Source organism: Syngnathus typhle, linkage group LG12 (genome assembly GCF_033458585.1).
Source record: "Syngnathus typhle isolate RoL2023-S1 ecotype Sweden linkage group LG12, RoL_Styp_1.0, whole genome shotgun sequence".
Lineage (NCBI taxonomy): Eukaryota > Metazoa > Chordata > Actinopteri > Syngnathiformes > Syngnathidae > Syngnathus > Syngnathus typhle.
The window spans coordinates 8,353,581-8,369,623 of NC_083749.1; the positions used below are offsets into that span (position 1 = coordinate 8,353,581).

The 16,043-nt window shown below is 38.3% G+C and overlaps 1 protein-coding gene across 3 annotated transcripts; it reads right to left on the bottom strand.

Moving 5' to 3' along the window:
• Positions 1-207: 207 nt before the first annotated feature.
• On the bottom strand, positions 208-14,612 carry sh3bp2 (SH3-domain binding protein 2). Of its 3 annotated transcripts, none has more exons than XM_061293233.1 (13): positions 14,322-14,612; positions 8,207-8,349; positions 7,439-7,541; positions 7,201-7,318; positions 7,002-7,069; positions 6,841-6,926; positions 6,693-6,770; positions 5,509-6,229; positions 2,688-2,811; positions 2,415-2,470; positions 2,126-2,201; positions 1,893-1,952; positions 208-1,787 (listed from the first exon to the last, which is right to left on the bottom strand). In XM_061293233.1, the coding sequence occupies exons 2-13, from the start codon at positions 8,343-8,345 to the stop codon at positions 1,662-1,664; spliced, it is 1,755 nt and encodes a 584-aa protein (XP_061149217.1). In that variant the 5' UTR covers positions 8,346-8,349; positions 14,322-14,612; the 3' UTR covers positions 208-1,661. The 3 variants fall into 3 exon arrangements, with proteins under 3 accessions (XP_061149217.1, XP_061149216.1, XP_061149218.1); XM_061293232.1 differs by lacking the exon at positions 14,322-14,612 and adding an exon at positions 11,817-14,297; XM_061293234.1 differs by lacking the exon at positions 14,322-14,612 and adding an exon at positions 8,678-11,629.
• Positions 14,613-16,043: the final 1,431 nt, after the last annotated feature.

The window sequence follows — 16,043 nt, forward strand, 5'->3', positions numbered from 1 at the left end:
AACTGAAGGATCTGAGCACTTATTCTTTTGCATACCACCAGAGGGGGCCCGCGTGGAACTAGTGGTTCTAAATTAGAACCATTAGAACTTCTAATAGCATAACTAATACCATACCTGCAGCTGGTGACACCAATCTCACTACTTGTAGCCATTGAGTGTACATTATACCTTAAAATACTGCTAAGATAGAAAGCGTATGCAATAGAGTGAAGTAAAGTAATTAATATTTAATTTCAAGTTCAGTTCAGGATTCAGTTATATATTCAGTTTATTCCTTACTGACAGTCTTAATTTTGTTGTCTAATTTTTGAAGAGACTATCTATTAGAATCAAGCCCGGCTTTCGTTCCTTCCCGATCTGATACTATTCTTCACCGTTTTGATAACGGGGCCTTTTTGCTGTTCCATTGTGTTGCTGGTTGCCAAATTTTACAGACTATCAGTTTTTTAGTGATGGCTGATGGCTGCAGATACCCCCTGAAGCTTGTTCCGCCCTAGAGTTCTGCACCTTGCAATGGGCTTATTGTGTCATGAAGCTCCTATAGGATCTGAAAACGGGAGAAACCTTTCAAAGTAAACATGACCTATTTTGTCTGAAAAATGACATTAACAATTAGACCGGTGCTATAAACATATAGCGCTCATCCTATTTTTCTTTTTAAAGACTTCAGCACCACAGACAGCGACACTTGATGTCACTGCAAACATCTGGGATCATCCATCCATCCCAGTGCATTGTTAGCACTTCTACAACTTTGCATTAGAATACAGAGAGATTGTTTGGTAATCATGATTCATGTACCACAACAATCTGAGTTCTATTGTTGTTTTGATCATGGTCAATCATAACTGGAAACTTCTTGTCTGTTACCTGCATGAGAATGATGAATCCAGATACTGTTATGTTACACTTTAACAAACAACACAATTCTGCACTGTAAATTTTGCCATATCAATAAAAAAAAAAACTTTTCATTGATTATTTCTTTGTAATTTGATTCTTTTTACATACATCTCTCTGATATAATGCATTTGTTTTATTGCTATGTGTAAGTATCTGCAGATTTTGTTAAGGAGTTATTGTTGTTTTTTTGGTTTTGGAATGAATTAAACAAATTACAATGTATTATTATGGCAATATTTGGTGCAACATATGACTATTGAACATATGAAGTAGGTCCCGGAACGAATAAAATTTGTATGTCGAGGTTTGACTGTTCTTAAATGTAAAAGAAAATGCTGCAAAAACACTCATAGGCAGCTCTCTCTGGTATTGGCTGAGAAATCTTATTTCTCAAGAGGAAGGTTCAGTCAAATATTGTATTTGAAAACACAAGACCTAATTTTACATTTGCCTGCTATATATATGATTGAAATTCTTTGAGATTGACTTGCCTTTGTGTGATGACACATTTTCATCTTGTTTTGTTTTTTCTCCTCGAGAGGCCACAGAATATTTGTATAGCAACAAGAGACAATTTGTCAGTTATAACAATACCTACAATATCACATTTTAAAGTGCTATTTGAGCCAAGATTTTCCACAATTCAACAAGTATTCACACAATGACATATTTAGCTCTGATTGAATTTAAAGCAAGTCTGTCTCCATGGTAGTCAGCATTTTAACATTGCGAGTTCTTGCTCTTGATTAACGTGGTGCTTATTCTGAATAAGGTTTCTGCAGGCATAGCGAGCCCTGCTGAGGAAGAGGATGGCTGTAGTAGTGTTCGATCAGAGCTGAAAGAGTCGGGAAGGTCACATCACAGTCCAGAAACACCAGGTCACCCTGTGTTTTAGAGAGGATATTACGTTTTACAGTTTCAGTTTGGCATGGACAATATTCTACTGATGTAATGATCTAATATGAAAGGTAACAGACAGTTTTGTGTACCTCTTCAAACAACCGGTAATTTCTGGCTTTGCCTATGCTGACATCCCATACCACCAGCACCTGAACACATTGAAATATTTGTTACAACATTGCCATTGTTGCACAAAGAAATCTAAAGCATCATCTGTTGACAAAACACTGGATATAAACAAGCCTGTGGAAACAATAAGATATTTTAACAAATACATTATTTTTCCTATTTTGAAAATGCATGCTTGAATTTTTTTTCTTACCTTGGAGGTTTTGGTTCCAGATTTTCTAATGGCATAAAGTCCATCTTGCGGAAAGACAGAGCTCTCTTTAAATAATCTACAGGAACAAAAGTCACAAAGCATTAACATTGGAAGTAATAAATATAAATAGATACAATAAAATTATTTTACATGTAGTTTACACAAATGTAGTCATCATAGAATTTCCTCGGAAAAGTATTGATCCACTAGTAGATAGTATGTCATCACAAGAGAGTAGCCCTAAAAATCAAGATCAAAAGTAATATCATTCAAAAAATCAGTGTCATACTTCTCTACAAAGTTGGTATCCGTCGAGTCAATGAAAACGGATTGCGGCAGATGCATCTGGAAATAAAACAAAAATATTTGCACTTTTAAATGTTTTATAACTTTTTATATGAGTTGATCATGATGTGTTAATCTGAGTACAAATCAAGAATTATAATTTTTGTTTTTGTCCATGCTGCTGTCTGCAGCCAGGTCAGCATTGCCTTCCTGGATAAGTAAAAGTATGAATGAAGTGAGCTCACTGTTAATGTAGATTAATGTCAATTTTTCTTACGTCATCATAATCCTCATCGGAAACATCTCCTTCAGTGCTCTCAGTCAAATCTTGTTCCTTCTTGGGCATCTCAGTGTCCTTATCTCTTGATGAACGGAAACTTTGACCTTCTGGGGATGCTCTTCTGGTGGGAAAACACAGTATAAATAGTAGGACTGCTTTGGTTAGAAGGCACTATAGTTTCAAGACCACCCTTTGATTTCGTAGTTTTATTGGTACAACCTGAAGTGAACATGGTGGAGTAATAAATAAATGTGGCAAGTAGGTGATCTGATTGATGGCTTTAAATCTCATTTTGGACCTTTCTGTGTTATTTCCATGTTCTTTTCCCACTCTCTCTACTTGTTACTAGTTGTTGATTTACGGTTTACTATTGGTGGCCCAAAACTTTGGTACCGTACTGGACTGATATCGTAAGAATATCCGGTCAGTGTTTATGTTTTGTGTTCAAGTGATTTCTCAATTATACAAGTCAAAAGAATTTGAGGTTGTTTAGCTGTCTGCTCTTATTTTATCCATCCATCCATCCATTTTCTGAACCGCTTAGTCCCATCGGGGGTCGCGGGTGTGCTGGAGTCTATCCCAGCCGTCATCGGGCAGTAGGCGGGGGACACCCTGAACCGGTTGCCAGCCAATCGCAGGCCACACAAAGACAAACAACCATTTGCACTCACACTCACACCCAGGGACAATTTGAAGTGCTCAATCGGCCTACCAAGTATGTTTTTGGGATGTGGGAGGAAACCAGAGTGCCCAGAGAAAACCCACGTGGGCCTGGGGAGAACTTGCAAACTCCACACTGGGAGGGCCGGAGGTGGAATCGAACCCGCACCCTCCTAACTGTGAGGTGAACGTGCTACCCAGTGCGCCACCGAGCCGCGACTCTATTTGACTTATTTTCAATTTTTTTACATGGTATCAAGGTACGTATCACTGGCATTGGGCTGAAACCGTGTAGTCATTTTTTGGCAACCATGCAGGTATAAGTATCAAAGTCAACATTTTTGTATTGTAACGATGCTAGCATAGCATAGTGCTATATAGTACAGTCTGACGTGTGCCTTGGCCACCTGGGGGTAGTATAGGACAAAGATGGATCTTGTTTATAGAGACGTCTCAACTCCTCTCACCTCATCAGTACGACACTAAAATCATTATTATTATTTTGCAAAGCGTTAAGAAAATATGCCTGTGAACACTGTAAAAATTGTCTGTCTACATGTGTTCCAGCAACATTTGTGTTCAGACATCCAATGCTTAAAGGTTGACAGCACCATCACTGCCACATACCTTAGATGCCGATTAGATGTGTATCTAAAGTTTTTTTTGTTTATTTTGACTTTTACATTATCATCATTCATCACAATTTCATCACATACACTACTACCACATGACTTGCTGAAATGGTAAATTGAATAAAGCAGTTCTGCTTATCTTGTTCCGCCCCGATTTCAACAAGGGATTTTGAGTTCATTAGTTGGAATCTTCTAGTTAGTTTACATCACCGATAGTTTACATTTGTGATCTGTTATACCACTTCCATTTTTTTTTTTGCCCAAGTGTCCTAATTAACTGGATACCCTGAGAGTTCTTAAGAGTCTTTATAAGATTTCCAGTCTGTCATTTCCAGTCTTGAATGTTCGAGTTTTGTACATATGAGATTTTTATTAGAATTTTTGAGAGTTCTCTGGGAGTCACAGCCCACAAGATATAGGAGAGCATCACAGGACGGCACCAGTCATTCATCATCTTCCATGCCAGCCTCACGCTGCTCGTGGATTTTTTTATAATTCAGACATCTCCAGGCGAAGTGTAGACATCATTTCTCTGGGGTCTGCGGCGTCGGCCTTTAACCTTAAGAGGTTCCTCATTGCTGAGGGAACAAGACCCATCTTTCAGTACACTTTCAGCACCGTAAGGTCTACAAAGATGTAGACGTTCTCCACGTCTTCTGTTTCCAGCACACCAAGACACAAGACACACATTTATTCGAGCCATCCATTGTATAACCTGCCAATGAAATACCATGGAGCAGGGGAGCTTGCCAGTTCCGTTGTGTCGTGTGGAGAAGATATGATTAATTACGTTTATGGACCGGCTTAGGGAAATTCCTCATGAGAGTCATCTGAAGGGTTGGTGTCTCTTCCCGCTCCACAAAACCAATGCCCAGGTAACTTCCAAACCACGACCCTGAACTGGTTGCCAGCTAATCGCAGGGCACACAGAGACAAACAACCATCCACACTCACACCTACGAGCAACTCAATCGATCTACCATGCATGTTTTTGGGATGTAGGAAGAAACCGTAGTACCTGGAGAAAACCCACTAAGGCAGGGGGAGAACATGGAAACTCCACACAAGGAGGGCCGGAGGTGGAAATGAACCCGCACCCTCTGAACTGTGCGGTGGACGTGCTAACCAGTGTCCTACCATGCCACCCTATGTTCATTTTATCCCTCTTTGAAAGATAATACATACAATAACATGTATGCGAGTTTCACATCTAGCTCATTTGCACCTATTGATGTTTTGCTCGTGCACTTAGTTAAGGTAGACCTCATCTCAACTTCAGTTTTCAAGTTGATGTCCTTCCAAAGTATCGCTTGTTCTCATAGTTTCCCATCGTTTGTTAGCATTCAGCTAGCAGACAATACAATTTGGAATTATCTTTCTTTTATGTTTAATTTGACAGTACTGCTTGATGGGAGTGGGAACAGACAGTTAAAAAAAAAGAAGTTCTGATTGTATCTGCCAAACTGGTGCTTGTCGTGAAGTGAGTTTAGTCACCGGTCAGGTGTATGTATGTGAGAAAAACTTACTGGAGAGGTGTGCCTGTTTGTCTGGGCTTGGTTAAAGGCAGTGGAGGCTTGACTGTTGGAGCTTTTGGTGCATTTGTACACTTGTGCAGTTCACTTTGAAGAAGAATAGCTCGAGATGCGTGACAGGGAAATGGTGGGTAGCAGAAAGGTGTCGGCACCGAGGGAAATGCCGTTCGAGGTTTTGGCATTGGCTCTTCAAAATTTGCTGCTTTGGTCAGTGCTTGGCTTGGCTTGCTGCGGGGGTTTTTGATAGCGGACTGTTTTTTTCCGGTATCACGAGGGCAGTTATCTCCATCACTGACAGTCATCCTGCTTTCTAGCTGATCACAGATGGGAATGGTGGTGGGGGATTGGAGTGAAACCGAGGATGAAGGCTTCTGGTGTTTTCTGTCAGTCCCTGGTCCAACCACAGACTGCATCCTGTTTTTAAGAGGCCGCTGTGAATTGGGTGGAGGAAGGGGTGGGGGGATAGAAGAGGCGTGATTGTGCATCTGGGCGGCGAAGGGTGGAGCGGGAGGCGGACCTTTGTTTGTGTCCTTCAGGATGGGAGGAGAAATCGAGGGCGGGTTTTTTCTAATGTTTGCACTGGTTTTGACTCGGTTGTGTGATGGGATTGGAGGTGGTGGCCCTTTAAGGGTTTGTAAACAAGATCCAAAAGGTCGCGGAGGTACCATTGGAACAGGAGGAGGCGGGTAAGAAGGTGGAGGGCCAGTGGGTCGACCTGTGGAAGTAGAACCGACATTTCCAATCAATTAACATTTTCTTTGAGGAATTTTTATTGTCGAATAATTAATGAATCACAGTCAAGAGACAATCCAATGATGTATGTTGATTAATCATGTAGAAAACTTCCTACTCAAACCTAGCATACTCTGTAAATTCAAATGAATACCCTTGAAAGCTTACTTTCAGATATTATTTACTTATTTTTATTTCAATAGGATTATATGCATGCAGCTACAATACAGTATTTGCAGATGTTAGGGAACAAGTTAGAGTGAATAGCCAAACTCTACTGTTTGAAATGAGACGTCCAACAAAAAATTATAAATTACAATAATTGCCACAAGATGGCAGCAAAGCAGAATTGATATCATTTTGTAACATTCTGCAAATCATCAGTAACAAACGGATCATTGATCTACACTTTGGCGTGAACATGTACATGAATATGTTGTGCTTACTTGTACTTGTTGGAACACAGTCACTGTCTGGCTTCAGATAGTCTTGCTCATCTTCATCATCATCATCCTCACCATAATCTACATCCAGAGAGGATTGGATAGCTCAGAAGCAAATTTAGCCAAAATCAATTCCTCCTGCATGTCTTACCAGTGTCTGCATTATTGATTGGGTGTTTAATATCCAAAGGCCTTTCAATGGTCCCGTAGAAACTGTCTGCATCTGAATCCGAGTCACTATGGCAACAAAGACAATGATTGCAGGAAGAAAGCAAATTGAAACATGAAAATGCCTCCGATTAATTGGATTACCTTGGAATCTGGGACTCTTTCCTGTCATTATAATGGTCAATTTCATGTCGTAAGGATCGCATCCATGTCTGTATTACGGCATAAAATATAATGTGTTAAGTGTGTGCATGAAAAGTGTTTATCTAGTTCATCCCTAAATCACAATATTCATCCAGTCTTTTACAGCTACTTTATAACGTCCGGGTGTGATTCTTCCTACCCTCCTCTCATCTTCACTAGCTGCAGAGAAAAACCACGTCCTGTGTTTTTTACTGATGTGGATCATCTTAAACGGAAAAACATTGTTAGATGTCGTTTCCTCTGCTGCTCTCATCACTCTGTGGGAGAGGAGGGAGGGGGATATAGCCAACAATGTAATGATTTGTCTTTTAAATGTTAGATGCAAATCTTAGCAGCTAAAGATAATTTAAAAAAAGAGAGAAAATTCTGCTGCTGACCTATTGTAACCGTTTAGAGAGAACGCTCCGTGTGGTGCAGGAGACGTACTACTTTTAAAGTAGTACACACAGCCCTTGTGGACGATGATGTACCTCAATGGCCCTGAAAAAAAACAAAAAAAACACTTAATAATCTGTTTTGATCGATAATAAGAGCACTCACGATATGTAATTCTTCACAGATTTAATATTTATGGATTATTGTTGGAAATGTCGCTTAACATATTATTTGTTTTGTAATTGTGAATATGTATTTATTAATTAATTATTATTATTTAGTAACTCTCTGATAGTATCAATACACAACTGTTGTATGAATTTCTTTAAAATAAATAATCAATTTCAGTTCTCACCAAGTGGAGAATACTTGCGACCAGTGAATTTTAGATTTTGTCAGGGTTCATAAAAGGTTGCAGAAATATTTGCAGTTTTAGTCGTCGCAAACAATTTTGCAACATGTTTAAATTTTTATTTCATTTCATTTTAAATTAAAATTTTTAAATGTTTAAATTTTTACTGCAGCAAGTGTCGGGTTGTTCGCGAATCAAGTCGAGTGTGTTCACAGCTACAACAGGGCAAAACTTCTCACCAGCTTGCACGCATCAGGGAATATTTCAAACTAAGTTCCGGTTATTTCATCATGTATCTATCACATTGTGTCCTATCATTAAGATTTATATGGATACACAATGTAAAATAAAACATAAGGGTACACCCCTACCTAGAGTCATTTAGAAATTGGATTAGGTTTTTCCAATATTTACTCACATCTCATGAGACTAGCAAACTGATTGGCTCCCTTCTTGTGGAGGTATCCTGCTATAGAAACTCCACCAGGCATAGTGAGGAGGTTCTGGGCTCCGATGGCTCGCATTGGCACAGGCCAACACACCTCCTGAGCTGACATGGTTCTGCATGAAAAGAAATGGGACGTCAAAGGAAAATGACAATAAAAGTGAGCCACAGTTAGAGACAGAGGCTTAACATAGTAATTAATAGTGAGCACAACCCTTCGCTAAGATTTATAAAAATGAAATGGCGGAGTATTGAGTTCTTGCAATGTGTGCTCTGACAAAAAATGACAAAATGTTGTCCTTAAAATAATACAAACAACAAATGTAAATGAGATAACAGAAAAATCACAAATTCTGGCTTATTGACAGAAATGTTCCTTCATATGTACTGTCCCTTTGATAAATAAATTAGTAAACACAACTGTGTAATACAAATAAAACGTACCTGTTTTGATGAGACTGTGCCGCACATAATTAAAAAATACACAATTTACTGTGCCTCACATAATTAAAAATACACAATTTAAAGACATTACAAAACAAGAGACTACGACATCTAAAAGCAAATAAACACACATACAAAAAGCCTTAACAGCATTCCCCTGACGGACGATATCCATTGACTCACTTTTCTAAATGTGATGACTTGTAACCGAACATGAAATGTTAGCTGCAGTACGGTTGGCACATCCTTGTTTTCGCTGGATGAATGCCAGAAGAAATGATCTCACACATTCCTTTGCAGCACTGAGAAGACGTGACCTGTTCTACATGCTGCCTACCTCCTGTCACGTTTTATTTTAATGCTCAACATTGCATGGCTGTCTCTTAGCAGATTGACAATGGAGACGGCCACCGTATACGGCAGAAGCTCTATGGCTGGACCTTTTAATGGATCCAGATGAGGTCTATCTTTTGCCTCTTCATGGTTGTCTCTTACTGGAAAACCTGTTCCATACATGACCTCCCTCACACACCTAAGCTGAGATAGTACCCTGACTTCAGCAAACAAACACTCTGAGTCCAAACAGGAAATATTAGTGCCAAGAATCATTTCAGTTGAGGTTTTATGTAATGTGTGCGTGTGTATGTGTGTGTTTGTTTCAAAATAAACATCCCAAGTCAAGCCCTTCATCCTCAAATGAGTTTACGAGTAACTTCCAGTTTATCAGCAGACCTCAGAGTGTAGGGTTAGATGATGATGTGTGTGTGTGTGTTTGTGTGTGTGTGTGTGTAGCCTATAAAGAGTGAAGGCATCTGCTCCCTTTCGCTGTCACAGTACACAACTGTATAAACATCTGACTTGATGTACTGCAGTCCAACTACATTCTTAAACATTAACGTGTATGATGTGAGTTTTTGGATTACATCAAAGCAGTGGAATTTTGGTACTAATAGTATGACAATTTTTTTTTATTCCTGACGTTGTCAATCAAAAGTCTGCATCTTTTTTTTCCTTGTGGAGTCAATTCAGGATTTTGCTGAGGATGTACCGAATGGAGCATCAGTCTTTACACAGTCAAGTCTTATGTTTTCTAAGTATCTAATAAACTATCTAAGTTACAATAGTTAAAATAATACAACTCCAAGTGAGCCTTTGCACATTTAATGGCATCATCGGAAAAACATGAGAGCCTTGCAAGACAATAAGAGTAAAAGTTCAAATCATCTGACCAAATCAGAAGAATTAAAATTTATTTTGTAATACCACAGTAGAAGGACACCATTGATGGCAAGTAGGACAAAGTGTGATGTAGGACTGTAATATTTTTTTTTGTCCAACAGGTGCCAGGTAAGTGTAATTCCAGAATTCATACTAACGTTGTAAAATCATAAAAAATACTTAAAGGGGATCATATCTTTTTATTATATGTTTAACTCATTTGAATGTTTGCCTGGAAACCATTACCCACCAGCATCACAAAGCAGAGTGTTTATAATCCCACTTGATGGCTGTGTGTTTACAGAAATAAATCCATTGAGCATGACTAAACTATTCTGAATTCAAAGCTTGAAGTCCCATTTAAAATGCACATAGTTAGAGTATGAGTCATCTTGTAATTTGAAATGCTGACAACTCTGCGGCCAAAAGGAGTCAACCGTCAGGAATGAAAGGCATGGCAGCCCAATAGAGACTGAACCGGAACACAGCTAAAAGATGAGACGCCAGTCAATCATCAGGGTGGCGCGTATCTAAGAAGACACGCAGAAGATGTGTGTGGTTTGTTCTCAGGCGCGAACACCGCCACTATCATCATCTCGGTGTGGCAGAGGTTTGGGTTCTCCTTCTGTTTATCAAATGGGAAGGGTGGATTTCCTGTACCATCCCCCCGTGTGGAGCAAATCCAACACACAGGCAGCAAAGGAAACTAAAGCATAATGGTGCTATAACTATGGTCGCATTTTTAGGGGATCAACTCCAAAGTAGTAGTAACATTAATTAATATTGTTATTTTGGAATTTTCTAATTTGGGGGATTCTATGTTCGTAGACAGTGGAGGTGCACTGGGGCGTTAAAAGCCATGTGCACAATTTATTTATATAATTTTTTTAGTTACATGGAGTACAATGAAACTTTCATTCTGAAAATGAAAGTGTTTTTTCTTTTTGCCCAAATGTACTCTAAAGTGTCAGACGAGGTCACTTCCTCCTCTTAGAGGATGTACTGAATGAAAAATAAGCTTAAATGTTTCGATCTGAACCTTTAAGGACCCCTCTGAGCATTTCCTCTCACTAATAAAACTATAGCCACTCATGTCAATCTGCCAAGCTAATTATATTATTTTCAACTATATGGCTAATGCTACACGGTAAGTATTGAATCAAATGGTAAGGTAAAGCGAAAGAGCAAAAGGCAGGAAGACGAATCCGATCCCACGCCCATCCTCCCCCCTGACAGAGAATGAAAACTAAAACACTTCCTGGAAATGTCCCATTTTCTAACACAAACCATTAGTCTAGCAACAACTTACTTGGAATGCAGTATTATCTCACACTGATAACAGTTTCAAAAACCCTGACTGTAATAGCTTCTTTGGTCACTGAAAGTGCATAACTTACATTAATGAAAACAGATGCCATAAAAATAAATGCCATTTCTGACTCATGCATGACAATAGCATTTGATTCCACACAAATTTACAAGGTTGGTTCATTTGATGATGAATTGGGCCTTTGCATGGTATAGTGAAGTATTTTGTGCATGATGTCTTGCATGACGGAAGTATGTATGGCCTCGTTTCCGCCAAACAGCTCAAAGAAATTCCAAATGATGGAGGTGGGTATTTAATTCTCAGTGTTGCACTAACCCTCAACAAGATAGAAGTGTGTTTAACACCATAGACACAATGCTGCTGGATATATAATAACCTAGTTCGGAGTTTCCTAAAAAAAAAAAAACAAAGAAAGTCTGAAAAAAAGTCAATTAAATATAATAGAAATAAAATATTTTAATAATTTATTTAATCATATTAATAATAATAATAATTATGAAATGTATTTCATTAGATTATATAATATATACTGTCTATACATTAAAAATGCAATTCTACACAAGACTGCAAAAAAGGAAGGTTCCTACTTACATGACATCACTCTGTTCCTGAAAACACATCCTGACCCTCGCTTTGGAGCTCCACACAGTGGATTTTCTCACAGATGGAACATACATGGTAGTAAATCCCAGTCGAGCATTTTTTTTGCCTCACGTATCTTGATGCAGACTGAATTTCTAGTTCAATTGAGCGAGAGTTGTGTAGGTGAGATCCGTACTGTAAGAGGAGACTGAATGAGCAGAGCGGGTTGCCAATTGTTGCGAAATGATCCAATGTAGCCTCAGAAGGATGTATGGAAGGTCAAAGTAAGAAGAAAAGGTCACTGAGTTGTGTTTTCTTTTAATTCTGCAAAGCAGGTTTGAAGTCTTCTAACTTCCTGCAGGTGGGTGATTGGTCAGATGCCTGAAGTGTACTTCCTTCCTGCCTTGGGTTAGTCACAATGTGATTGGTTGGTAGGAAACACCCACACCTCTACACAAACATGCTCTTCATGTGGACACAAAGACCTCAGAAAGATGGGGGGACTTTCCATCCTTTGCTACCAGATAAACTGCTGTCGACCATATTGTCTTTCCCAGGTAACTCACCAGAGAAGCATATTGTGAACCCACATTACATGTAAAGGTGTTCAAATCACATCTTCACAGTCTTCAACAGCAAACCTCTCAATGAAACTTTCCCATTGAGTGGGAACTGAACTCACACTTCCTGCACAGAAGTCACGTGAATAAACCATCAGCCCACCAATGACCTATTTTATGAAAAATATAACTTCATTTATCAATTAACCAAAGCTAATGTATTGCGCTAATTATCACAACATGTGACTGCTGTATAGGAGAAAATTAAGGTCTAATTTGTCTAATTTAATTAACAAAAGACCCATAATACTGTTGAATTACAGTTAGTGTGACAAACTACTTCCTGTTACAGTGAGTAAATACAGAAATCTCAAACCACAAGATCGGTCTTTGTCTGGCAGCAAGCAACACAACAGTACCAACAGACATCATTGTTTCATCATCATTTGGAATTGTAATTTCCAAAGTGGAGTTTTGATATCCTGCCACTGTCAGTGATGTTTCCTCTATTTATTAAGCAGGTGATGCCTCTGATGAGAATGCACGCCACGTTCCAGGAATTCTTATAAACCTGTCTACACCATTATCCCACATTCTCCTCATGGCGCTGACATCATCACGAAACCGCTTACCTTATATACTGCAAAATTCCCTAACAATCAACTCAAGCAGGTTTTAATGATACTATGGGAAATTTGTGAAGACAGATTCACTATACTACTATTTCATTATGTGTCTGGGTGGCCCATGTCAGACGATCGCTCATGTGAAGACACCTGATGTGGCCAGTGTGGTCGTTCATCTGTTTCTGTGAAAACACCTCTTTGGCTAGATTTCCATTACGTGTTTATTTTTGTGGCTCAGTTTGGATATACATGGTAGCGTAAGGGCTGGGAAATTGGGTTATTGTTTGATTTTTTTTTTTTTTTTAGCCTTACTGCCAACGGGTGAATGACTATAATGTCAAAGCTAAAAAGGCTGCGTTGTTTTGTTAAATTCTTAAATTAGCATCAGATCAGTGTCTAGTGTCACCAAGATTGCTTAGTGAAGTTGTCGACCCGGTACAGTGAGGTTGTGACAAGGACTTGAGAAGAATATTTTAAGCAAGTGCCAATTAACCCTTTTGGCGATGACACTATATCAGTTGAAGGGAAAGTACACAGAAAAGATTAACAATCAATAAGCAGCATAACAATAACGAAAAGAAGATTTTGCTCAAGTATGGACTTCTGTGCTTTTGAAGGGAACAAGTTGAGCGTCGGGCAGTTGAAAACATTGAACTATTTTATATGACATTCTGTTTATTTGTTTTTTTGAAGTAACAGTCACTTATTTTATTTTCATTGTGTTTCTTATTTTCTCACCTTCGAGTAGTGAGCATGGTAGATTGTTGTTGTTGCAAAATCTGATTTTATCTTTTATGTGTACCTAATATAATATACACTGGCCCTTCAGAATAGTGAGTGCACATGCTCACAAATAGCAATGACTGCTTTTTTTTATTTTAAGTTTTTGTTTTTAACAATTCAGAATCCCGATTCACCTTACTTTGCCTTTGCAAATGTTGAGCATGGTGTCACAATTTTTGTCGTTATCTGATTGGTCTATCACTGCTGACTGTCTTGCGATGTGCACAATGGGTGACTAGTGACAACAACAAAAAGTCGAATTTGAAGTGGCGCTTACCAAATAGAACATATTGTACTACCCTTTTCTAACAATGTCTGAATATGCAGCATTAGTAAATAGTGATCATATCAATTAACCTGCAAAATGTTTACCCCAACATTTTTTTTTAACAAGCAAAGAATTAGAAGGTGTATTAACTCTCAGGGATGTTAAACATTTCATCATAAACAAGAAGCACTGAAGTAAATACAAACTGAAAGTATAAAAGTGAGAAAGTAAAAGTTAGAGCATGATAAGTAAACTTTCAATTTTGAAGCAAACTCACCCATCTAGTGCAGTGTTAAGTTGAGCAGCTCCTCTGAGTGTGTTATTGCAGCTCTCGGTGCCGCTGAGTTCCAGCCCAGATCACTTCCTGACACGGATTTTCAGAGCTACTGTGTCAGGGCAGCCTCCATTCCACCAAAGCAAAAATAGCTACGGTTTTCATTCAGACGCTTAAACAATTACAAAAGAAACACAGTTCCAGTGCATGCCCAAATTCCTACTATAAATGTGCTGGTTTGACAGCACTCCGATTCTGTGTTTACTTCCTCTTTATAGATAACTCCCTCAAACATCTGGTCACTATTTCACAAACACCTACACTAGAAACTTGAATAATCCCAGACATCAGGTTTCAACAGAAGTTTTTTTCCAACACTTGGTAAAAATTCTACTTTGCTGTATTTTCATTTTTTTCGCGCTTTTTAGCAATAAAAAAAAGTAATTAAAAGGACTTTCAAAATATATTAAAAAAAACAAATTTTCCTTTGTAGAATCTTGATTAAAGTCACACCGCAAAGTACGTTAAACACTTGGTAAAAATTCTACTTTGCTGTATTTTCATTACTTTTTAGCTTTCATAGCAATAAAAAAAAAATAATAATAATAATTAAAAGTACTTAAAAAATGGTAAAATGGTAAAATTGTTGATGGAAGTGTTTATTCAACGCTTTTTTTTGCCCCAAACTCTTATTGGAACTGGAGCTGCAAATATTATTTCACTCATATGCTATTTTTCCTTTGTAGAATCTCGATTAAAGTCACACCGCAAAGTACTTTAAACACTTTCCATAGATCATCTATTTCCAGCCCAGGATCCTGTCTTGAGGATTGTGTCACTTCTCGTGATGGTTTTTCAAGACAAAACCCAAAAAAATGTGACTACTGCTCTTAAGTAGAATTACTGACAAAGCAGAAAGCAAGTTGTGAAGCAGAAATTGTGCGAGCGTTACAGTTATGCAAAGCCAAATGCCAAAATGGCAGCATTACTGTAGCCCATCAATAAACTTGGAATTTCTCAGCAGAGAAAGTGGCAAAGGTGTGTGGGTGAGTGTGCGACTGAAAGAGGTCAGTGATGTGGAAAGCTATGTAATATTGGTAGAACAATGAAATTGAAACTGCTCGGGTTTATTTTTACAGGCACATTTCATTTCTATTATCAATATTTCATTCAACAGGAATATTATTTCAGCCTTATAAAATAAAATTCCAATTAAATCTCCCTTCTCATAAACATCCTACTATTGAAGTACAAATATGGCCCCAAGTTATGTGCCTTTAGAGCACAGGTATCAAAGTCAAGGCCCGGGGGCCAGATACGGCCCGCCACATCATTTTGTGTTGCCCGCGAAGATAAATTGTGCATCAAATTTGTGTGTCATTACTAGAATTGAAAATTGTCTTCACTACTAATAATATCTTTTTTTTTTAAATATTTGACCAGTTTTTACTCATCTGATTTGAAAACGAGTTATTTGTCAGTTTGTTTTGTAGCTTTTTCTGTATATAATATGAGGTTTTCATACTTTTATTTGGGTTGACAGTCATAATGGGCCTCCGAAAGAAGCTATGACTACAATGCGCCCCGTGAAAAAAATGAGTTTGACACCCCTCCTTTAGAGTATGTTTAATCGTCTGGAACATCTTATCATATTTATTTAGTACTTATTCGGCTGCAATATACGTTATATCCCGATCTCCAACGCAATTAAGCTTATCCTCTACT

Excerpts from the sequence above, each read along its gene's own strand:
- sh3bp2 (XM_061293232.1), bottom strand. The coding sequence starts at position 11,902 with ATGTATGTTCCATCTGTGAGAAAATCCACTGTGTGGAGCTCCAAAGCG. Across the intron at positions 2,471-2,687 it reads CCGATGAGGATTATGATGAC|ATGCATCTGCCGCAATCCGT; the intron begins GTAAGAAAAATT and ends TTTTATTTCCAG. Across the intron at positions 2,202-2,414 it reads GATACCAACTTTGTAGAGAA|ATTATTTAAAGAGAGCTCTG; the intron begins GTATGACACTGA and ends TTGTTCCTGTAG.